Here is a 24854-nt window from a genome sequence, read left to right as displayed (position 1 = left end):
TGCTTAGGCTGGTGGGGACACAAGTAAAGCCTGGTGGCCCGCCAGGCTTATAGTACACTGGGGGAAACCCTGAACATAATAATTTGGATGAAAATAATATTAATTTTCTTTTACTTATCTGACTAGCATAACATCAGGTAATTCCCCTACCACTGCCTTTTTATCGCTGCCCAGAAATCAGTCGATCCCGATGCTTTTAAAAATTGGTTAATTACCAGCTTTGATTGTGAAGTTAATCTTCTGCTTCAACACGCATGTAGTGAAAGGACGACTGGACTTTGTTTGAAGATATCTGCTTGTTCCAGAATCTTATTGGTGGAATTTTATTTTTCACTCTGGATCCATGGGCACCTTTATTTTGTCATGAACAAATTCATCTGCTTCTAGTTGCTTAGTGCTAACTGGCCACTTAACAAGCTCTGCTTCACAATGTTGGTAATTTTCTTAACTATTCCAATGAGACATACTGTGGCTGCAATAATGCTTTTCCGAAAGCTATTGCTTCTCAACACCCACAGTAGTTTTCTTTTTCAGCATTCCCCTTAAATGATCAAGGATTTTCAGTGAATAAACACACCTTGTACTGTGGACTTTCTATAAAATGTTATTTTTTCCTATAAACTTTGATCATGACCAGTACTTTGAATCATTTCTAGCAGATAAACGGTAAAAAAAAACAAAAAAACCCTCAGATTTCTGTCTTTGTTGGTTTTATTAAACATGAAGTCAATGCAGATTGATTCAAAGCCAAAGAAATGATCTACCTGGGATAAAGCTAGTGCAGTCGGCGGAGAGGCAAACTGTGGCAGCGGATTCTTGTTCCTCCTCTTCCTCCCCAACTTTCTCCTCATCGTCGGCTTGCTCTTCTTCATCCAGGCTGATGTCTTTGATGGTTTCCGGGCTGAGGTACGATATCATCATCATGCTCTTCCTCTTCAGAGAGCGGTTTTGACGCCTTAACTTCCGTTGCAGAGAGAACACAAGAGCAGTGGTCGTTTGCATACTTTCTTCTCAATGCAAAAATCCAATCTCATTGTATTTTTGTTTTCACATCAGGAAAGTCCTTTGGACCATCAACGCATTCCAGTCGGTTGAAAAAGAAAAACATAAATATATATATATATATATAAAGATCCTCACTCATATCAGAAGAATTCAAAAACCTGCAAACAAAACTCTACATTTCCAAGAGAAATCATTTCTATATACTCAAGGTTCATTCAATATATTCAAACTTTCATCTAAATATTTTAACTTTCACTTAGTATATTCGGCGCTTATTCGACATATTCAAACTTGCCTTCCATATGTTATTTTTTTCACTCAGGATATTCAAGGTCCATTCAGCATATTCAAATACATGCATTCATATAGATATATGTATGTCAGTCATTCTTGATGGCAGAAGAGGCATCGGTACAGTAATGCACATTTATCTCTACAGTCCTAATAATTGGTGTGACTGAATTAAATGTGTTTATTCAAAGCTTTTGTTGGACATTTTTAGCCGTGTTTTGCTTTGTGTTTTGTCTGTTTGACATGACGTTTCACTGTGAGAGTGATGATTGCACTTTGGAAAGGTCGTCCACCCGTCGATCAAATGCATCAACAAAGCAAAGACCCTCAGCACAACCGTCATGAGGCTCATCATGAGGGAGGGCAGCGTAAATTATGCATCTAGATGTCATCTGAAGAAAGAGGTGGGGAAAAAGAAAAGGACACGAAAAAGTAAAAAAAAATAAAATAAATAAAATAAAAAGCATTATCAATGGCATCCCGTAGAGAGCAGATTGCAGCAAGTCTTGCTTTTGATGACACCCTTCAGACAGCATCTATTTTTTTTTTCTTCCATGAAACGCAATCAACAATGCATAACGTGGAATTGCATTCTTTCAACAAAATTGAACAGCTCAGCACAGATGCCCATATAAATTACATACACAGATGAATCCGGACTGACATCGCATTGGCTTGCTCTCTCCGAAGGTCACTATTATGAAGCAACGGCCCCTTCATCTTACCTTGATTACACAACGCCGCAAAAACATTAAGCGTCAAAACCACATCTTCATCTTTCCAGTTTTCAATTGCTGTTCCCTCGCAGCTACTTCTTTGATTCGAACGTAGGAGTGTCGAGAAATTTCACTCAGTCTCCGCATCTTTCTAGGGCCCTAAGAAATATTTCCGCTAACCTACCGTCATCGAGTGTGAAGAGATTTACTGAGTCTAATTTGTTTGTCATTTTCTATGGCTACTCGGACCTTATGGATAGACTAACGTGTGTTTTGCGTAATGGTGACAACGCAATACGGAAATCTTAAGTTTGTAGTAAACATTTTTTTACAGTCCACTTATTTTTGGTGATCAGTGGGTTTGAATCTGAGCTCAATATCTGAATCTTATTATCTACAGACTTAAGAATTATTTCAAATATAAAAGTATCTTCTCAACTTTGTGTAATCTAATGTAGGCACTGTGTGCTAATAAAAGTTTTTTATTTGTGGTTTCTGTTCAGAAAAATATAGCAAATCCACTCAGATTAGATCCACTCCACCCCCACCAAGCCTTTCTGACGAGAATCATATTTTTGCATTGAATTAATCACTTTAGAAAGAAAATAAATAGCTTTATGTTTTTAATGTCTTCATGTTATGAGTCTGATATGTGTCTCTTAGATCAGGTACCGCTCTCCTGGTATCCCAGCCCTGTTTCCTGTCTGGGTTTTTATTTTGGTGTGACACCCCAACATCATCACCGGCCCCCGTTTAAGCCCAGGTCAAATACTTCCTGGATACACCCCTGCTCGGCAGTCTCAAGGAGGCACTTTTATGCTTATACAAAAATGTATATTCCAGCGTTAATGCCTTTAAATATTCTAAATATGATGCTCTAAATTCAAACTTACTGAAGGATAACAGTGTGGTTGGTTGAGGAAGTATAGCAACATACAGCTGACTACAGTAATCAGAAGAACTGCAGCCAGGATATCGCAAAGATCTTTCTGGCGAGACGTCGGCTATTAATATAAGACATTGTGGTTATTCAGTGAGAAGAAATAGCATTTTTGCAGATGAAGAGTAGACCAGTACTACACCAGTAGTTGGGAATATTGCCACTATTCCTTCATGTTCTCACAAACAGCAGCATGCGGTTTTGCCTATTTGTAGCGAAAAATAAAGCAATGAACCAAGCAAAGAAAAAAGTTATTTATGGTTGGTAATGAAACCTCCGCACCTTTCAGCGCTTTAAACCTACAGCATTTTCCATGTATGACAAGAATGAGCGCTTTCACCATCAGGCTTAAGATTAGGGCTGAAACGATTCATCGAGTAACTCGAGTAACTCGATTACAAAAAATCCTCGAGGAAATTTATCTGCCTCGAAGCTTCGCTAAATTTATTGTATTGTAATAAGCAATGCTGTTAAATACGCAGCACACTGGTCTAGCCGGAGGGTTTTTGTGTTGCACAACGCTACCACTTCCGTTAGCGCCTGGAGCACATGTGCTAAGTTTGTAGCTATGGAGGGAACCGGAGAATGCTCAGAAGGAGAACCCCGAAAGCGACAAAAAATGTCAAAAGTTTGGGAACATTTTAGGCTAAACAGAAAGGACAACACAGCGCAATGCATCCACTGCAAAGCAGAATTGGCGTACCACAACAGCACGACATCAATGTTGCAGCATCTGAAGAGAAAACACCCGCTACATGCATCCAACTCGTACACGGTTGCCAACAGGTAACGTTTATGTTCTCTTTGCTAACTACGTTGTGTGATAATCTGCCATGTTATAGATGTAAATTGAGGCACATTATTTTGCTAACGTTACATCTAAACATAGCGGTTACTTAACCGGGTGTAGTGTAAATTGTATGTGAGGGTGGAACTGAGAGAAATTATGCAGGACTTAATGTAAGTTTGTTAATAAAAATACGCAGCAACAGATTACAGGCATGAGCTGAAAAGCATTTATTTATTGGTGTCTTTCCATCCTGAAAAGTTACAGTCTTTTCTTCTCGCTACTGTTATGTATGAATTAGAAATTTTTGATTGATATTTTTTTGTAGTAATTCTATATTTGTTTATACCTAAGCAATCAAGAATAAATAATAGCATCGTTTTAATAAAAATAGCAACATTTTTGCATTTTATCATGACTAGTTAAGGCTGCAGAACTCTGTACAAACTCAAACCTTTACATTTTGAGTAAGTTTATTTTTTTCCTAACATATAGATTACATTCTGTCTTCCAATACATAAAAAAACATTTCACTGCATTTAGATTTTTCTGTGATGGTTAAAAATAATGCTTTTAATTAAAGCATCCTCAAAACTCACACATAAATGAAAGCCTTAAATCCATAAATAAAATAAAACTGAAACTAAAGCTGCTATCATGGCAGATGAGCTGTCAGTGCAGATTCCAACTTAATAATATTAAATTTTATAATATCCAAATTAGTGCACTTGAAATATATTTAATTCATAACAAGGAATAAACATATAATTATTACATTGTGCTTCTTTTCAGTGAACCGAAGAGTCATACGTTGGACAGCTTTGTTCAAAGGGTTCCAGGATGTTCGGTTGTTCAAGCAGCTGAGTTCACAAACAGCATTTTAAATATGATCATCACAGACATGCGACCGCTGTATTCTCTGGTTTGCCTTAACTTTTCTATTTAAAGCTAATGAATATTTTTTTACTCTTTTGTGTTAGCACTGAAAAAAGCAAGGAATTTGTTGCACCTTAGACTTAAAATATATTGTATAAAATGCAGTATTTACTATTTTGTCTAAACTTGTTTTATTTTTAAATCAAGTATTTTCTTTATTTATCTTTTCTGTTTGAACTTTAGAACAAAAAAGCAAGAGATTGGCTGTACTACTGATTTGAAACTTTACTGGAGGTTTAATGTTATTGCGTTATTATCAATAAAATGTTAGAGTTAAAATGAGTTGTTTACTTAGTTCTTTTACGTGTATGTGTATTACTCACTGAAGATAAATACATAAACTAAAAGCTGGAGTATAGACATTTTTATAAGCATATTTGTGAGCCTGCCACTTTATTATTTGAATATAATTTAATATCTTAGTATAACTTTTCTTCAGGTTAAAGCAAACTACTGTTACAAGTAAACTTTCTAAACTACAAACATTTAACTGTTAGGGATGCTCAAAAAGGAGATATTGGACTGATCTGGACTAACTGGTGTTATTGCAGATTTGCCAATAGTTTATTTTATAAATTTTTTTTATCCGATTACTCGATTAATCGTAAGAATAATCGATAGATTACTCGATTACTAAAATATTCGTTTACAACAGCCCTACTTAAGATGTGATTTAAAAATTCTTTTTGACATTTCTATGCTTGTCCAAAAAGTATTGGACTAATTTATTTGAGGATTTTTAAAATGATCTGACAGCACCAGAGGAATCAGTGCTATTTGAGAACAGATTTTTGTAGAATTGTCAGAAAATATTTAATTCTCGAGAGACTTAAATGGTTTACCACTGCGGTCAGTATTTGCTAAAAAATATTTTTTTCTTTAATCGTTTTCAGATGATTTGCAAAGAATGTGCTGTGATCAACGTTCTCAGAGCATCGCCTCTGTGTCTGGAAATGTGTCATTACCTCAGAAATTCTACATAAGAGCAGAGATTTGTATTCATTTTTAGTAAACTGAGTTTTACCTAGGCTAAATATCCAAGCATTAAAAATGTTTGGGACTTTTTCAAAATCTTTCAGATTGTTTTTTTTTTGTCTTGCATACTCTGACAATGTTTGAAAATTATACAGGTTAGGCGGTTTGAACTATAAATAAGTAACAATGTTTATTCATAAATATTCATTCAGTTTTGTTTTTTACTGAACTCAACCCAGATTAATTATTACATTTTTTTTCCAGATATCTGGGCATTTTAGTTTAGGAATATTCCTCTTTTTGCTTTAATGTAGATGAATGTTTTCCCTAACAACGCCTTTAGTTGGTACCCTGTTTCAATGTCAAAGCTATTTTTAGTAGCATGCAGTGAAAGGAACGTAGTTTTTTACTGGAGAAACCTGGTCGCTGCTGTCCTACACAACTCCGCTCGACTCCAATCTCTCTTACAGCTCCGTCTGGGCTTTCTCCCATTGACTTGGATTCCTCCAGTCCTGGTTTTTCAAAATATACTGTATGTAGTGATAAGATCAGCAAAACAGAAACTAAAAAGAGACAAAAAATAATTGGGCAAAGGCTTGTCGGTCGTGCGCCTGAATGAAGTTTAATTTCAAAATTGGATGCAAAATATTTTAATAAAGATTTGAATGGTAAAAAACATTGACTAAGATTTGTGTTACAGATAATCTAATGTTCTGTTCTGAGATTGTTTTCGAATGACTATTCATTTAGTCGTTTACTGAAAAACTGCAGAATATTTTGGATTAGAGGCCAAACATCTTCACAAAACAAAGACTAGTTGCCTTCTGCTTCAGCTCTTAGAATTTAGTCACTTAACTTTTACAGTATATTTCTTAAAATGGAGCTTAGATTTTTATTTTTTGACAATCCAAATTAATAGGTTTGTCAAATTGTAAATGTTTTGTAGTTACTTTTTTATTATCCTGCAGTGTGTATGTTTGGTTTTATTTTTAAAGACATTTCCGCACTAAAAATATTGATATGCAAAAAAAAAAAGAAAAAAAAAAACTGCTTTTGCAATACAGAAAACAACCTACTTTATAAATGGGCTGATAAAAGTGCTACTTTCCATAAATTAAAAAGACACAAACAAGCAGAATGAAAAAACACTGAAAGCTAACGTACAGCCAGAAGAAGAAGAAAAAAAGAGGCTGAAAAAAATAAAAAAGCCTAAAACTTGACCTTCACCATAATTCACCATCAGTCTCCCACTACCCCAAATTTGGCCCAGCTAGATGGACTGTAGTGGCTTTTGTACAAAAATTGAATAAGAAATGATTACAGTTATAATCTCTGCACCGGTGGGCTACAAAATCACTGTGTGCTGGCTCCCTCACACTCAATCACAGCCCACAATGGGAAGCGTCCAACAAGGTTGCTCTGAAGAAGGGAACCGGGGCAATTTTCACCCATGAGATGTGCTGTTGACGGCCGCGCTTCTGATTGCAGCATGTTTGATTCAGTGGAGTAATCTGCATGTCAACACACTGACCATAGTGCCATCCTGGGAGGCTTCTTTAATGTGTTGTGGAGGATTCATTTAACCCAGGCTTGAGTTAAACAAAGACATGAGTTAGTTGATTACATTATTTTCTTTTTGTTTTTTGGTCATATTGTCTTAAAACACATTTCTGTTAGGGGTGCACCAATTTATCGGCCGGCCGATTTGTCAGTGCCAATTTATCGGTGCAGATTTCCTTAATTTTGGGAGATTGGTGATCGGCCGATTTTTATTAAGAAGCCGATCTTATCCACCAATTTTATCTAGCTAGGCGAACGTTTAAGAATCAACCACTGTCCTCTTTTGCTCTCTGGTGAAGAAGATTTGACTGACAGACCGGCTCACTAAGTTCTGTCTGCACGTTTATAATTAACAATAGCGACCCCACTGTTGCCAACTCAACAGCTGTCTTGCTATATTGAGCAATTATTCAGACAAAAAAAAAAAATTGGTATTGGCCAAAATCTGAATCAGCAGGTTAAGCTTATTAAAAGATCGGTAATCGGCGATCGGCCAGAAAACTGCAATCGGTACACCCCTAATTTCTGTTCATTAGATTTATATTAGTGTGACACAAAGCTGAAGCAACACATCTGTGTAGGGATACTGTGCACCTTTGAGGCCAGGGCTTCAGCACTTTCTCTACACATCCTCTCGATCTCCAGGTCCTCCTGAATCGCGCTGACTTCCTCGATGACTCTCTGAGACACTGAAAAATCACAGATTGTTTCATTAACATGAGACATCATGAAACGTTGAACGGTTTTTCCTGCTGCAATCATTCTGTGCTTTACAAAATCAAATATAAGTTTATTTAGTACGATAGCCTGTCCACCTAATAGTAGAGTATGTTTGTTTTTATTTCAGTATTCAGTACATAAATATCAACTGTAAGTAAATGCAAATGATATAAATGAGTCAGTTTCCATCAAAATCAATACCATGGAAAATCCAGTGCAGGGGTAAAAATACTTTAGCGCTCAAAATATCAAGAACTATGTCATCAGATGACTCCACCAAGAACATGCATTCATCTTTAAAATGTGGGAATGTTATCAGTGGATGTTTTTGACACCCTATCCTGAGTTTTTTTTTTCCCCACACTCACACACTGTAAAAAGTTTCAGTCACATTAAAGCAGTGATATTAAATCTAATATTGAAATAAGGAAGCGCCGTAACCATAACGGTTGGGAAATACAGTAAAAGGTCGTTTTTGTTTAACGCTCTACCTGAAATGAGCGGCACAGAGCAGCCCGACTGGTACGTTTTAATATGGCAAGTGCCGCAATGTTTTTTTGGTTGCCCGTCTGTCCAATAAAATGCTATAGAGTAAAACAAAATTGTCAAAAATCTATTTATTTTTTATTCTTAGTGAAACTGATTAGAAAACAGTTTACATTTCCTTCCTTCTCTCCTTCCTTTCTTCTTTCATACTTTCCTTCCTTCCTTCCTTCTGCCAGAATCTGTGGGAAAAAGTGGAGCGCCATAGAATCCACGCTGACGGATGACCAGCTGGACGTTTCCAGTGGGCGATGGTTTTGGGGGTTGGCATGTCATGTGGTGTTGGTCCACTGGGTTTTCTGACATCTATACTCAATGCAGCCGTCTAGGAGAAAATATTATAGGACTCCACGTTTCCTTCTGCTCACAAGCTTTGTCATTTTCCAGCAGCTCTTGGTGTCAACCCACACTGCCAAACATACCAAAAGCTGTTTCCAGGGTAACTCAGCTGCCAGGGCATCACTAAGCTTGACTGTCCAGCAAACTAGCCTTCCCTGAACCCCATAAAGGTCTGGGCTTTAGTCAAAAGGAAGATGAAGGACATCAGACCTCAGAATGAAGATGACTTGAAGGCATCAGGCTGATCGACTCCATGCCACAGTGGATTGACGCAGTAATTAGTGCAAAATCTCAGTTCACTAAGTGAAATTGTTTCCAAGCCTTTATTTTAATCATTAGGATTTTCCACTTACATCTAATGAAAACAAGAGATTTAATTTCCTTTGAAGACAAAAAAAAAAAGCACATTAGACCAATAAAATTTAAATACAGATATGTGGGCTTTACAAAAAGTAGGTTTAATGCCTGCTTCGATCTAAAAGATTCAAACCTCATCTAAACATATCGGAGAAGAAAAGAAGAAGAAGAACAATATCATTTCAACCATAATATTCTGCTGCTTTCGAAGCCAACAACACTCCAAACCAGAAATTGGTTCATCCCAACCAGATGAGCTCAGCTCAATGTTCAAACCTCTACACTCTACACAACAATAAAGCAGCCAGCCAAACACCAATAAGCAAACTCATCAAGTTAGGAAATATTAATTTAGAACAACGCTTAAAGTACTGTTGGACGTAAACAACCAGGAGCTACAGGTGAAAACTTTCATGGTTGTGGGTGTTTCTCTGCTGAATCCACCACAGTAGCTTAAAAACATGTTTTGCCAATCACATTTATCCTCTATTTCATTGTACATTCTTAGATTAAGAGTGTTTAACTTCTACACGATGTATATATACAGCATATACTGTATCTAAAAAACATATTTTAAATTCATTTCCCTTTGAAATTGGACAATTTTTCCCACTGCTGCCTCTGCTTAATTGGCCGATGTGAAAGACCGGTTGATACACAACTGCCTGGGCCAGAATGAAAACGAGGTATTTGAAAAATCCCACCATCTCAGTTGACCTAATTGACCTCCATCGTCTACATTGTCCCTCTTCTGTCAAAAATCTGGCAGCATTTTAGATCATTCTTTTAAATTAGAGAAGCCGTCAAAATCCTTTGTCAAAACAAATTTTTATCAGTTATAAAATTTTCAAAGCATTTAAGAAAATTCTTTACAGTTTAGATAAGTACAATTCCCTCTGCATTGTTACCAAACAATCATCTCATTATGGGTCTCAATTGGTCTAAAATGCTGCTTAATCAATAGGTAGTAAAATTCACGATCATATCATATCATATCAGTGCAGTGAGTTGCAACGATCAACCCTACGAAAAATAGAACCTATATAACAAAAAATAGGCGTAAATAAATTAACATAAATATAGAGAGAGTATTATACAATATTATATTTTTATAACTTAGGACTTTATATGCAGACATTTGGGTATATTTTTATTTTTCAAACCAGTATTAGGCTTACTTTTCACATGCTAAAAAATGTTACAAATTAAAATTACTTGACGGTAAATTTGCTATAAACTGAAATGTATTTGTACAGCGAGAAGTGTGTTTTTGGGGGATGGGGGGTTTGGTCCCCTACAGAGGTAGCAGCACTGGTGTGATCTCTGCTATCAACGTGAATTTGTTTCCAAAGCTTCGCGTACGCACTTCAAATGTTTTGCCCCCACCGTTTAATTTTCCGAGCCAACTCCCCTTACAAGGCTGAATGCTTTGCTGTGACCACTTTTGTGAAGGCAGAATTTGAAACAGGGCCCCACATGTCAAAAGATGGAGCAAATAGTTTGCCTTTGTGACGCTGACAGTTGTGTGGATTTTCATTTGAATAAATCTGGCATGTGCCTGTGTGTGCAATGATTCCCCAGCCCAAACACATATTGTGTTTGACTTACACATCAATAGTGGCTGCCTCACTGTGCCAAGCAGCTGCATATTAGGGCCTATTACGTGATTTCATAGCTCTTAGAAAATTGCTCCTATTCACAGCGAATCGGCTGGGGTGGGGCAGCGAGGCTAGGGGGGTTTGGGGGAAATTGAGGGTAAGAGGGGGAGGTAGAAGGACAGGAGGAAAAAAGCCTGCAACACACAATCATGCCTTTTCAACCGGAGATGGCAAGGTTGATGACAACATGACCATTGTGTTATAATGATAACACCACAAAGGCATCTGCCCTGCTCATCAAGGCTTCACAGAAGCTGCAGATACAATTTAATTCACTGCTCTGTTGGCGGCGCTGATACCATTATGCAGCGCGTTGGCACGGGGGGTAATCACTGTCTTTCTTGAGAGCAAAATTAAAAAAAAAATAAAAATAAGACAAGCACAAAAAAAAAAAAAAAAAAAATAGGGGAGAGAAAAAAGATGGAGTGATGATGATGATGGGGAAGCCAAACTTACAATTAAGACTTCCAGTTCGGAGGTGTCAGAGGCCCCCTGTAGACTCGCGCTCATGCGCTCGCGACGCTTAAAGTACTGTTTATTTACCATGGCTACCAGTAATTATAATTAACATATCATTCATGTATTTTCATCGGTGGCTCGGTCTGGCCACTGTGTTGTTGAAACAAGACAGACAGGACAACTGAAAAGGTTGAGCAGTGAAAACTGGATGCTAAGTGCTGTCGCGCGGCCTGGTGTGGACAGCGCCGCCGTGACGTCGACATCACCCTGCACTGGTGGTGTTCATCAATTTCTTAATTAGGTGTCACCACGGCAAAGGAATTGCCCACATCAGTGGCACTAATGCTTAATTTCTTCCTTGCTCGACCGTAGTGTTTAATTAGTGTAATGGCCGGGCAGGGGGGGCTCTCTATGGGCCAGCACAGCTTTAAACATTACGCCAATTCGTAATAAATAACTATCTTTGCGTTGATATTTCAACATCAAGAAACGGAACGTCGACCTACCTAAGAAATATCGCTGGATAAAAGGTAAGTGTTTATTTGCATGATTGTGAGTGAAGCCAATACTTGGCTCTCTCCTCTTAAGAGAAACTCTCTAAATGCCTCAGTTTTCTTAGCTGCTGCTTGGGAACGGTCAGCGTCGGTTCCCTCCTCTGGTGTTTCCGTAAGGTGGAGGAGGGCTGGACTCTAGGTAGGCTGTATGTCTTCCTTAGCCACTCTTTTGTTTCCATGGCGACGTGTTTGGGTAAACACCATGCTGGAAGGCACACTTACGACCCATCTTCAATGTTCACGTCCGACTTTGCAGCACTGTACGGCGCGTGGCCCTGCCCACTGCCCTTTCATGCAGAGAGGTTGTTTTGTATCTTCGGTACTCTGACAGCATAAGGCTTCCACCTCCAGTCTGCTTTTCTTCAGGCACGTACAAAATCCTTCCCTCTTTGTTCAAACAGAGTAGGTCTCATTCGTCTTGGTCTCATCTCAACACAACATTTCATCTCAAGCATTTTCTGAACCTTTTTTTGATGTTTACTAGCAAGCTCGAGATAGCTGCAAGGTTTAAACAAATAAGATGTTCAGGGACCGAGTGACCGTATAGTGAACACACAGGGTCCAGCTAGAAGGCCTAGAAACACACAACTATCGGCGTTTAGGTCTCTTATGAAAGTTTGAGTGAAATCAGATGTGTCTCAAGGGAGCTACATCTGAATGTCCTTTAGGGCGAAGCTAAACTGACTCTTTGCTAAGTCGCAAAGAACTCAAATAGAATGTGTTCAAAATTCACAAAATGGTTCCTTTTGTTCAGGATTTCCTTCGGGAGCTAGACTACGGTTTCCAAAAGGCAAAGTCGATTTGCTGCGACAAACCAAGTTTAAATACTGAGCAACATCTGCTCTGTGTCACCTGGTGCAGTTTAAAAGTCGAGACGTTGAAAAGAGTAAAGTGGAGCCTCCATGAGAAAAACGTGACTTTGGCATCAGGCAATGTGAAAAAAATAACTTTGTACATATTCTCAGCATCTGTTGATAACAATGATAACCATAATATTTTGTATTAGGAGTTATGCTAAGCCTGTGTTTCATGGTGAGAGGTAAAAGTTTGGGTTTGATAACATCAATGTCCACTGAATAAAATTCAAGATTTTAATTATTAATACGGAACACAAAATATATATTTTGTTAAACTATAAAACAAAATATGAAATGGAAAAATTTGTGTCAATACTCATGCGCATATTGAAACTTGTGCATGAGATGTTCTGTAGAGACCACTGTAGCACCTGTTGGATGTTTTTCTTCATAACCATTAATACACGTGAATTGTTATTGCCACTGCGTGTACCTGCACAATATTAGACATTCTGGCAACTGTTTAGGAGTCTAAAGAGGCAATTTATTTGTTACAAGACAGAAAAAGAGGAATGAGATTATGCAGATTAAAAAACAAACACTTTTCAGCATAAGTCTTCCAGTGCTCAGGTCAAACAATGTACAAAAAAAAAATACCAAGAAGACGTATTGCACTGCATATCTCTCAGAGCATCACTTTGACACTGCAAATATTTCTAATTTCTGTTCTCCTTTTTTTTTTTCCAAAATTGAAATTACGCTACTTTTTAGTGCCGTCTACTTCTGATTGCAATTAGTAAATCCCTCAAAATGAATTATGTCAATCCCAAAATGCAGGCTATCTAAATGTTAAAAGAGCCTGAAATAGAAAACATCCAAGACCTCTACTGGTGGCAGCAGAAAAGACTCACCCATCTGGAACTCGGTGAGTTTCTCCACAGCCTCGTTTCTCTCCCTCTCCAGCTTTTGCCACTTTTAGAAGAAAGAGAGAGACAGAGTACGTTTCAAAAACGCCGTTAATTTTAAATCAATTGACAATTTATAAGTAAGCCAATAATAATAGTCAGGAGAACATTTTCTTTGCAGTAAAAGTAAGAGTGTTTTTACTGCTATTTTTCCGAAATAATTTTTTTTTTAAAGCCTCTCAGGAAATTGTTTAATGTGAAATTGTACAATCTAAATCCCACTGACTGAAAAAAATAAATAATATTGTGCGTTATGGACAAAATGTTAAGTTTAAATGACCTGCAGGGCATTAAAAAAAAGACAATCAAACGAGCTAATTGTGTCGTTTTCCTCTGTATGAGTTATCGTGGTGATCTTCTTGGATGAAATGAAAATTCCCTGCAAACACGTACCGTAAACACATTTTAGGTCTTTAAATACGTGCATAAGTTTTATCACAGGACCTTAACTTTCTTCACCCACAAAAAGTTTATTTTAGGGGCTTTACTTTTCAGCTGAGTTTTCCATTTGTGCTTGGTTTTACAAACAACATTTCATGGAATCAGTGATGTGCAAAGGTTTTACACTTGCGGTTCGATTTCAATCATTTCAAAATTTTGTTAAGACAAGATGATTTTTATATTATAACCGTAGATGGTTGGTTTTTTCCCACATCATTGGCACTAATGCTCAATTTTCTCCTTGCTCAACTGTAATGTTTAATTAGTTTAACTGCATAGCACTTCATAGGGGCATTTTTGTGTGAGTGTAGCTTTAAACAATTTAACAATTTGTATTAAATAATTATAAATAGCTGTTTTCAAATTGAGAAACAATCATCTAAGAAATAACCCTAGATAAAAGGTAAGTGCTTATTTGCATTTCAGTGTTAAATAAGTATTTGATCCCCACACAAACATTGGATATTATTGGGAATCCTCACCATAACCGTAGATCATTACAAAGTAAATTATTTACCAAATGATTTCTTGTTTGAACCAAATTATAATTTTTATAGGAACATTACTTCCTGGTTTCACTGCCTCTCAGTCAATAGGTACAATGCACTCAGCAGGTCTAATGCTAAATAGTTTTTAGAACTTATACATTTTAGAACGGCTTCATTAACATTACTTTAGTCTGTTTTAATATAGCTTTTATGTAAAAAAAACAAAAAACAAACTAAGGTTGTTTTTTGCAAGTATCAAAAATATTACAGATTCATTTTTATGCGTTCAACTTCTGAACAGAAATGTTATCGCAGAAACATGTTCTGATTTTTACTATAGTTTTGCTACAGATTTAATTGTTCACTGCAAAGTAGGGATGCACCGATTTATCGGGCAGCCGATTTATCGGTGCTGATTTCCCTAAATTTGGGAAATTGGTGATTGGCCGATTTTTACACGTGAAGCCGATCTTAACCACTGATTTTATCTACCTTGGTAAAGGTGTTGAAATCAACTGTTGTCTTCTTCTGCTCTGCTGTGAAAGAGGTTTGACTAGCAGCCCGGCTCACCAGATCAGGTCTATATGTTTGCAGTTAACAATAGTCATCTCACCGTTAGCAACTCATCAACTTTCTTGCTACATATAGCAACATTTTAGTCAAATTTGACAAATACTAGTCAAATCGGTATCGGAGAAAATCGGAATCGGCAGGTCAGGATTTTTAATAGATCGGTAATCGGTGATCGGTCAGAAAACTGCAATCGGTGCACCACTACTGCAAAGCAAGCTACTTGCCATTGTTAGCAGAGCCACATACCAAACTGTTAATATTTGAACACTTACGGTTCTATCTGCAGTCTCCTTCTCCTCCTCCTCCTCCTCATTCTGCTGGGCCTCATCTTCATGCAGCGCTGTGGGAAGTAAAGGATGCCAGTAAGCCATCTTCATCACAATGATAAAAACGTCTATAGGAAACCCAGTGCTAACATCTTGTTTAAATAGATTTAAAGGGACACTCATGCATCATGTGATAACTTCTCAGCAAGCCGTACTTGTGACTCATGTCTCAAAATAATTATAGGACAACGGGCATGGCAGCGAGATAGAAGGTCGTGTTTGATGCTGCCTGTAATGAAGGTCTTCATTACTGGTCAGGATAACACTTTAATTATGTGCAAATGATAATGAGACGGGTACAAATAGATTGAAGTATTTTATTGGGTGTTTTATGCAGGGCATCTCAGTGGGTATTGAGGGTGTCCTGGGGGGAATAATATAAATGAAGTAGGTATGGTAATTATGAAATGTATTACAAATGTTTGTAGATTATGGCTTACCTCTGCCTGAACACCTGGTAAAGATTCCGGAAGAGACCAAGTGCAGATGGAAGAGGGGGAACAAAGCCTGAGGCATTTTAGAAGTGATGAATAAATTAATATTTATATGAGGGTAGTTTTAGATAGCAAATGAGTATGTAACCATGAAGAATGTTTGTTATTTATGTGTTGAAGATTGGTTGTTTTATTAAGTTGTTTGGTGTATATGTGGTTTGTTCTATCCTGTCTTTTGAGAAGTGTGTTAATTGGTACCGCCCAGGATTACAAAGCCTGCATGTTGGCCACATGATAGGAAGTAATAGGTGCGGGTGCTGCGACACCTCATGACCATGTAAGCAGGAATGTCATCTTTGTTAAATGTTGGAGATTAAAACACCTGGTTGGTTGCACTACCCCTGCCTCCAGACTCCTATTTCAGCCTCCCGCTAAGGGCCATCCTAACAAGTGGTGTCAGAAGTTTTGGGGCCGGAGTCACAAGGTGGAGTTGAGGATGACAAAGGACAGGGAAAGGCGGAAACAAGATCAACAGCTGGAGCCGGATGAGGGAGCGACGGCATCTGCTGATCAGGTGGGCGTGGCACCCAGTAACCCTGAGAAGATTGAAGAGTTGGCAGATTTGGTGAAAGCACTTATTCAGTCTCAATCAGTGCGGGACCAACAGCTGGCGAAAGAAGCTTCCCGTCAAGAGCACAGATGGAAGTCGGTGCAGCACCAGTTTCACCAAATTCAGCAGCAGGTGACTGACCTGAGGCAGGAGGCTGACGGGGACCGGCTACAGCCTGGATCACTGCAGCCTCAGGATGAGATGGACGATCTAGGAGACGGAACGAGTCAACATTCTTGGCGTGTCGGGCCGGAGAGGGATTTCGGCATGCACAGAGAACCTAAGCTGCATCCTCTTCTACCGGATGACGACATCGAACATTTCTTGACTACTTTTGAACGAATGGCTCATGTCTGCCGATGGCCGAGAGAGGAATGGGCGATTCGGCTAATTCCCCTATTGACTGGTAAGGCACGAAGTGCTTATGTCTTGATGGATTTTGCTGACTCGGAAGACTATGATAATGTCAAGGCAGCCATATTGCAGAAGTATGAGATTGGAGCGGAAACCTATCGTCGCCGTTTCCGGTCTTTGAACATTCTCTCTGGTGAGACTCCACAAGAACTACATGTGCGCCTTAAAGAACTGTTTTTTAAATGGGTTAAACCAGACAAAGCAACGGTGAAAGAAATTTCTGAGACAATGATCCTGGAACAATTCCTGAGGATGGTGAACCCGGAACTGGAGGTGTGGCTTCGGGAGCATGACCCAAGGACAGCAGAGAAAGCGGCACAATTGGCGGAGGTCTTCACGGCGGCTAGACGAGGGACAAAACGTAGTGCCTTCGGCCGGGACTCGAACTTTGCCCATGCAAGTAAGTCCGTTGGGGATGAATGGGGTGGTGGTCAGTCGGAGAGTAGAGACATTTCTGGTGGTAGGCACTTTGTTTCGAATAAATACAGACCTGAATATAAACCTGATTCTGTTAAGAATGCCCCTTTTCGTTCTGCCAAACGAGACATAAGATGCTACGTATGTAATGGACTGGGCCATACCCAGTATTTCTGTCCCCGTACGAATCAATCGAAGCCATCTCTGTTTTGCACAGTTCCTAGACCTACAAAATCTGTTCTTCATAATGCTGCTTGTACTGCACCCGTTCTCATTAATGGTCAGAGGGAAACAGCTTTGCTGGATACAGGGGGGTTTCAGACTGTGGTTTTGTCTTCTTTAATACCTAGAGAAAGGTGGACTGGGGATAAATGTTACATAAGCTGCATACATGGGGATAAACATGAATATCCATTGGCTGACATTTATTTGACTGTGGGAGGGCACACATTTTTTATGTCAGTAGCTCTTGCAGCAATGCTGCCGTATGCGGTTATTCTGGGTAATGATGTCCCCATTATTGCAGATCTCATTCAGCAGGCAGAACTACATCCTCCCAAACTAGTACCCACACAACCAGAAAATTTTCCCCCACAGGACGTGACTGGGGCTCTTTTAAAGCAAACCATGGAGTACCCAAGTAGAAGGCCGCCAGCAGGGCACAATATGGTCACCACAAGGGCTCAGAGTGCTCAGAACACTTTGAGAGAGTTACCATTTTTTGAAGAAATGTGGGAAATGGGACCAGTTAAACCTTATAAAACCAGGGCTGCAAGAAGGAGGGAAAAAATGAGGGGTTCTGTCAAACAAACGGATAACATTGTTAAACCATTTCACCTATTAGATGTTGATCTTCCAGTTAGGGTGGGTGAGCTTCAGCGGCAGGATCCTACTTTAAAAGGTTGGTTTGAGAAGGTCACACAGGTGGAAGGAAAAGCACAGGGCTCTGCAGGCTTTCTGGAGGATGCTACATATGTAATAAAAGGGGGACTTTTGTACCAGTGTAAAGGGGAAGTAGAGTCCCTAGCATTACCACAACAATTCAGAGAGAGAGTAATGGATCTGGGACACACAGTTCCGTGGGCGGGACATATGGGATTCCAGAAAACACTGTGTAGAATTGCCAGACGATTTGTGTGGCCAGGGATGTATACTCAAATATCACACTTCTGTAAGTCCTGTGTAACATGTCAACTTACTTCAGGGAAGAAGATTTCTCAGGCCCATCTTCAGCCCCTACCAATTATTGGTACTCCTTTTGAGAGGATAGGGATGGATGTAGTTGGTCCCTTAGAGAGAAGTTCAGCGGGTAATAAGTACATCCTGGTTATATGCGATTATGCAACTTGTTATCCTGAAGTTTTTCCCCTGAGGTGTGTGAAAGCCAGAAACGTTGCCAACTGCCTGATACAACTGTTCTTCAGAGTAGGGATACCGAAAGAGGTTTTGACAGACTGTGGCACAAACTTTATGTCTAAGCTGTTACAACAAGTATACAGGTTGTTAGGAGTGAAGGGAATTAAGACCACCCCCTATCATCCTCAAACGGACGGGCTTGTTGAGAGATACAACCAGACTTTAAAGAACATGCTACGCAAGTTTGTTTCTACTACAGGAGCAGATTGGGACCAGTGGTTGCCCTATTTGCTGTTTGCCTACAGAGAGATCCCACAGGCTTCGACTGGATTTTCACCGTTTGAACTGCTTTATGGACGCCAAGTGAGAGGACCATTGGACCTCCTGAAGGACTACTGGGAACGTCCCGAATCAGCGGAGGAGAACATCGTGGCATATGTGGTCAAGATGCGACAGAGGTTGGAGGAAATGACAGCTCTGGCACAGGAGAGCATGCAGACAGCACAACAGAACCAGAAAAAATGGTATGACCAGAAATCCAAGGAGAGGGTCCTGACACCAGGACAGCAGGTCCTGTTGCTGCTACCGACCTCAGATAACAAGCTGCTTACCAAATGGCATGGCCCATATGAAGTGACGCGACAGGTGGGTAAGGTCACATATGAACTGTTTATGCCTGACAGAGTGAAAAAACATCAGACATTTCATGTGAACTTACTGAAAGAATTTCAGGTGCGTCGGAGATCAGGGCCGCAGTTTTTGATTTGTGATGTTCAAGATGAGGAGGTGAAGGAGAAGTTTCTGCCCTCCACCGAAACACAGCTCTGTGTGATTGATCTGTCTCATTTGCTAGCAGCCCAACAGGAGGAGGTTGCAGCTCTGCTGGATCCTGAACTCTTTTCAGAGGTTCCGGGTTTTACAGACCTGGTACGACATAATGTCTGTATCAAGAAGGATTCTCCAGCTCGACGAAAGAGCTATAGGATTCCAGAGCGGTTGGTGCCAGAGTTGGAGAAAGAGATCAATTTTATGTTGGAACTCAGCATCATTGAGATATCAACCAGTGAATGGTGCAGCCCAGTGGTTCTTGTACCCAAAAAAGACGGTTCACTGAGATTTTGTATTGACTTTCGTTACCTGAATTCTCTGTCTCAGTTTGATCCATATCCTATGCCCAGAATAGATGACCTGTTGGAAAGAGTTGGAGGAGCGCGATACATTACTACACTGGACTTAAGTAAAAGATATTGGCAGGTGGCACTGGCATCGGAGGCCCGCAAGCTGACTGCATTCAGGACACCATTTGGTATGTATCATTTTAAAGTGATGCCATTTGGTCTTCAGGGAGCGCCTGCCACTTTTCAGAGACTTATGGACCATGTCTTGAGAGATGTCTCAGACTTTTCAGCAGCTTACTTGGACGATGTGGTGGTGTTCAGTCACACATGGAAGGACCACATGTTACATTTACAACGAGTGTTAGGATGCATCAGAGCAGCTGGACTGACCATCAACCCTCAGAAATGTGCCATTGCCCAGAGAGAGGTGGCCTATTTAGGCTACATCATTGGTTTTGGCAAGATTAGGCCACAGGTGGGGAAAGTGGATGCGGTTCGTACTTTCCCTGTACCTACAACGAAGAAGAAAGTGAGGAGCTTCTTGGGTTTGGTCGGGTGGTACAGGAAGTTTATTCCTCAGTTTGCTGAACGTTCAGTTGTGTTAAATAACTTGACAAAGAGTAAGTCCCCAAATAAGATTCAATGGACTGAGGAATGCAGCAAAGCTTTTGAAGATCTTAAAAATGCACTCTGTACAGACTCTGTTTTGCATACTCCTGATTTTGAAAAGTCTTTTACACTGCAGACAGATGCTTCAGGAGTGGGTCTTGGGGCAGTTTTGTTGCAGGAAGTGGATGGAGAGATGAAGCCGGTGGTGTTTCTGAGCCGCAAGCTTCTGGACAGAGAAACCAGATATTCGACGGTGGAGAAGGAATGTCTAGCAATGAAGTGGGCCATCGAATCCTTGAGATACTACCTGCTGGGACGGCATTTCTTTCTGGAAACAGACCACCGGGCCCTCCAGTGGTTGCATCGGATGAAAGATGCAAATGCACGGATTGCTGGATGGTACCTTGCTCTGCAACCATATAACTTCACTGTATGTTATAAGGCTGGAAAAACCAACACTGCAGCTGACTGTTTATCTAGGATTTCTGAAAGTTAAGGTACTGTGAGCTTATGGAGAGGGGGGAGGGAATGTAATGAAGGTCTTCATTACTGGTCAGGATAACACTTTAATTATGTGCAAATGATAATGAGACGGGTACAAATAGATTGAAGTATTTTATTGGGTGTTTTATGCAGGGCATCTCAGTGGGTATTGAGGGTGTCCTGGGGGGAATAATATAAATGAAGTAGGTATGGTAATTATGAAATGTATTACAAATGTTTGTAGATTATGGCTTACCTCTGCCTGAACACCTGGTAAAGATTCCGGAAGAGACCAAGTGCAGATGGAAGAGGGGGAACAAAGCCTGAGGCATTTTAGAAGTGATGAATAAATTAATATTTATATGAGGGTAGTTTTAGATAGCAAATGAGTATGTAACCATGAAGAATGTTTGTTATTTATGTGTTGAAGATTGGTTGTTTTATTAAGTTGTTTGGTGTATATGTGGTTTGTTCTATCCTGTCTTTTGAGAAGTGTGTTAATTGGTACCGCCCAGGATTACAAAGCCTGCATGTTGGCCACATGATAGGAAGTAATAGGTGCGGGTGCTGCGACACCTTATGACCATGTAAGCAGGAATGTCATCTTTGTTAAATGTTGGAGATTAAAACACCTGGTTGGTTGCACTACCCCTGCCTCCAGACTCCTATTTCAGCCTCCCGCTAAGGGCCATCCTAACACTGCCCCTTACAATGACTCCAAGAATCCTTTTTAAAAAATGACTGAACGCTCCAACAGTAATAACAAACCGTGATTAGAGAGCAACAACTCCAGCCCCTGGAAGACCAGAGCAAAGATAACGTCAAGAATAACCACGCAATCTAAGTTGACAAACTTTGGACCACAAAACGTGGAGCTTAGCACAAACGAGACTAGCAAAGAAGTTAGCAAGGAGTCAAGCTTTAGCAATGAAGCTGGCAAGGAGCTAACAGCTAGCCAGGGTGAAATGAATAAGCCACCCGACGACAAAACAGGGAGATAATGGCAGCAATGAAGAGCATAAAGTTTTCTGGACGATTTGATGGCATCATGACAGCGATGGAAATGAGATTTCATCATTAGATTGGTGAATCTAAGATGTCTGTGGATTTTTGGACAGTTGGATAGAAGACGTATTTGATTCTTGAAAGAGCTCATCGCACAGGACTGAAAAGAAATGCAGAAGCAACTCCAAGAATGGTTAGTACTATGTTTCTTAGCTATCGGCAGCAAATGTGATATTCAAAGTCACCAAAGTAAAGATACATATCCTCTATAACAAACGTGTCAAACTCAAGGCCCACAGGCCAAATCTGACCCGCCATACCTAGAGGGTCACAATTCATTGAACTTTAAGATAACAGTTGTGTCCTTAAATATCATTTTATCAATCAAATCAATTCAGGTTTCATTTGTACAGACCCAAATTAAACCACCATGAAAGAATGTTAAAAATTGGTACATTTTAAGAAGTACTAATCGAATGCAGGAAAAACTGTAATATTTTAACAGGTTAATAGGTAGTCTTATCAATACATTCTGCCACAAGCAGCCCATTGAGGGCATTCATGATGTCGATGCTGTCCAAAATGACAACACGTTTGACCCCCCTACTCTAAAAGAACCAATGGGTGAGATTTGTCACCACAGAGGTTCACCGGCAACACTATGATTGAATCTGACTGAATCCAATACATACTTCACTACAAGAATATACTTTTTTGGCATGAACATTGCTGAGTTCATAATGTTCCAAGGAGTACATACTCTATTATATTTTGAATGTATTGATTAAAAAATATATTGAACCAATATGGTGCTTGTTCGAGATCACCTCACGTGTATAGGGCTAACTTGACTGTTGGAGTTGGAGGAGAAGGTTGAGAATTACGCATGAATATGTTTTTGTTCATTGAGGTTTATTAGTGTTAGATAGTAAGAATACTTATTATTCTTATACTACAGTGGACAGATGTACCAAATGTATAAGGGAAGAGTCTGACTCTGAGAGTTTGGTCTCTGACTTATTTTTAGAGTTAGCGCATCATTCAGTGCACATGATGATGCAGGGGATGGAAACTGAACTCGTAAAGACTAACATGAAACCCCCCAAAAAATCAAATAAGTCATGAACAAACAGAAAGATATGAGCATTACAAGAGACGATAACCTTAGAAGAGGAAAACAGAACATTTCATAGGAAACATTTCAGGTACGTCAAGATCCAGGGGAGTAACAACTCTAGTTTACAAATATGTTCTTTTTTTAGGTCACCAATGTTTTTTAAAAATAAATGTGGGAGATATGTCATTCTTCAGAGGTCCATCTTACAAGGACATCTGAATTTAGTAAAAGTATGTGGTCCCAACACAGATGATTATAGTTTCTTCATAAATCTTTCTCTTCTCCTTCCATCTGTGGAAGAAAACGACATTATTTGGAGTAACTGTGTTTCTGGACCCCACTCTGGATTCAGGAGCTGACCAAACACACACCAGAAGCAGAGAAACCATCTGTGATTTCATGAAAGAATTAAATTTGATAGATATCTGCATCTTTAGTGCCCATTAAATGTACCCATTACTATTATTATTATTATTATTATTATTATTATTATTATTATTATTTGTAATACTATCTTAGATTAAATTGGCTTTGCTCAAAACATTGTTAGACCCACACATTCTTGCCCTCATTGTTTGGGTCTTGTGCTGACAAGTGGCATCGAGTGTGAATAAGAAAACTAATGATGTGATTTTTACTACAGGGTCAGAGCATCGTCTCTCTGTACTTAAATCTAGGTTTCCCATCCTGGACTCATCCAACTAATGACTGAAATGTATATTTCCCAACTCTGTCCTGTATTGTCATATTTCAAACCTCCCAGTTTAACCTAATCGATTGCCCTGCCCCTAATACTATACATAGTAAATCTTCACTAGACAATGCCGTGACAACTGTTAAAGAATCTTTTCCATCGTTAACGTCCTTTGGAGCACAAAACAGCTCAGCAGAGGGCAGCAGCCTTATTCCTGCCCTCTCCCATATTGGTCTCAATAATGTTATCCTCATTGCCTCAGATGATGGACTCATGTCTATACTTGTCCTGTTACATCTCAGCACTCTACTCGATAACATCCACTGTGAAAAGCAAGCTTTTTAGTCAGTCACCGCGGATGGCAATAAATTGTCTGGTAATAATGTAAAGAGCCTTGGTGCTATTCCACGACCAGGAAATGTCTTGTACATCCCACAATAAACATTGGGACTTTCTTCGTTCACCTCTGCTATTTCTCTCTCAACGACGAATCACCGGCCTCTGTTTAGTTCTGTCCTCTGCGTCCCCTACGCTCAGGCCAACTCACTTCCTGTCTTTTTTGACGTCATCCACAAATCTCATTTTTGGTCTTTCTCTCGTCTTCCTCTGAAGCTCCTCCATTCTTATGGCGACATAATCGCTGTCTCTCCTCTGTCCGAACAGTACAGATATGTAAAGAGCACAACCACGCAACTAAAGAACTGTGAAATCTCTCTGCTCTCCTGCAGACACACCGTCACCCTTATGCTGCCCCCTAAGAACTGATTAAGACTTTATTTATTCATCTATTTATCACTGAGTGTACCACTCCAATTTCCAATCCAAATTTGTTCTTGAAACATAATGACAAATAAAAACCTTATGTCTTATGTCTTTCTCTGACACCAATGAATGTCAAGTAACCTTCAGCGAGACAGAAAAAGTAGTGAACCAGATTATCTTTTCCCATTCTGTACATTTGCTGCTTTATTTTATCTCCACACAAGAGAGAACAACAACAGCGGTTAACCAAACTATGGCAAAAACGAAACAGAAAGCATGCTGTTCTGAAAGACTTACCTTTGTTTGGCAAGTCTATGATATTCACGGTCAGTCCCTCTGCAGCCATGGTGAGAAAGTCTTGAACTAACCGGAAGCGAGTTCCTCACTTGCGACACACCAGCAAAC

General features: G+C 39.5%; 1 protein-coding gene and 1 long non-coding RNA gene across 2 annotated transcripts in view; one reads left to right on the top strand and one right to left on the bottom strand.

The window, feature by feature from the left end:
• Window positions 1–24840, bottom strand: part of shtn1 (shootin 1) — a 40007-nt gene extending 15167 nt beyond the window's left edge. The window contains exons 1-5 of the mRNA XM_028007835.1: window positions 24747–24840; window positions 15377–15444; window positions 13549–13609; window positions 7805–7899; window positions 765–960 (exon numbers count right to left, since the gene is read on the bottom strand). Of these exons, the coding sequence (XP_027863636.1) occupies window positions 765–960; window positions 7805–7899; window positions 13549–13609; window positions 15377–15444; window positions 24747–24795 (469 nt within the window). The 5' untranslated portion in view covers window positions 24796–24840. The remainder of the gene's footprint in view (window positions 1–764; window positions 961–7804; window positions 7900–13548; window positions 13610–15376; window positions 15445–24746) is intronic.
• Window positions 967–4809, top strand: LOC114138520 (uncharacterized). The gene is made up of 2 exons (XR_003594227.1): window positions 967–3738; window positions 4532–4809. It is a non-coding gene; the product is annotated as an uncharacterized LOC114138520 (long non-coding RNA).
• Window positions 24841–24854: the final 14 nt, after the last annotated feature.

This window comes from Xiphophorus couchianus, chromosome 22 (assembly GCF_001444195.1).
Source record: "Xiphophorus couchianus chromosome 22, X_couchianus-1.0, whole genome shotgun sequence".
Taxonomy (NCBI): Eukaryota; Metazoa; Chordata; class Actinopteri; order Cyprinodontiformes; family Poeciliidae; genus Xiphophorus; species Xiphophorus couchianus.
Note: the sequence above shows the minus strand (reverse complement) of the source record. Positions and strands in the feature narration are given on the sequence as shown.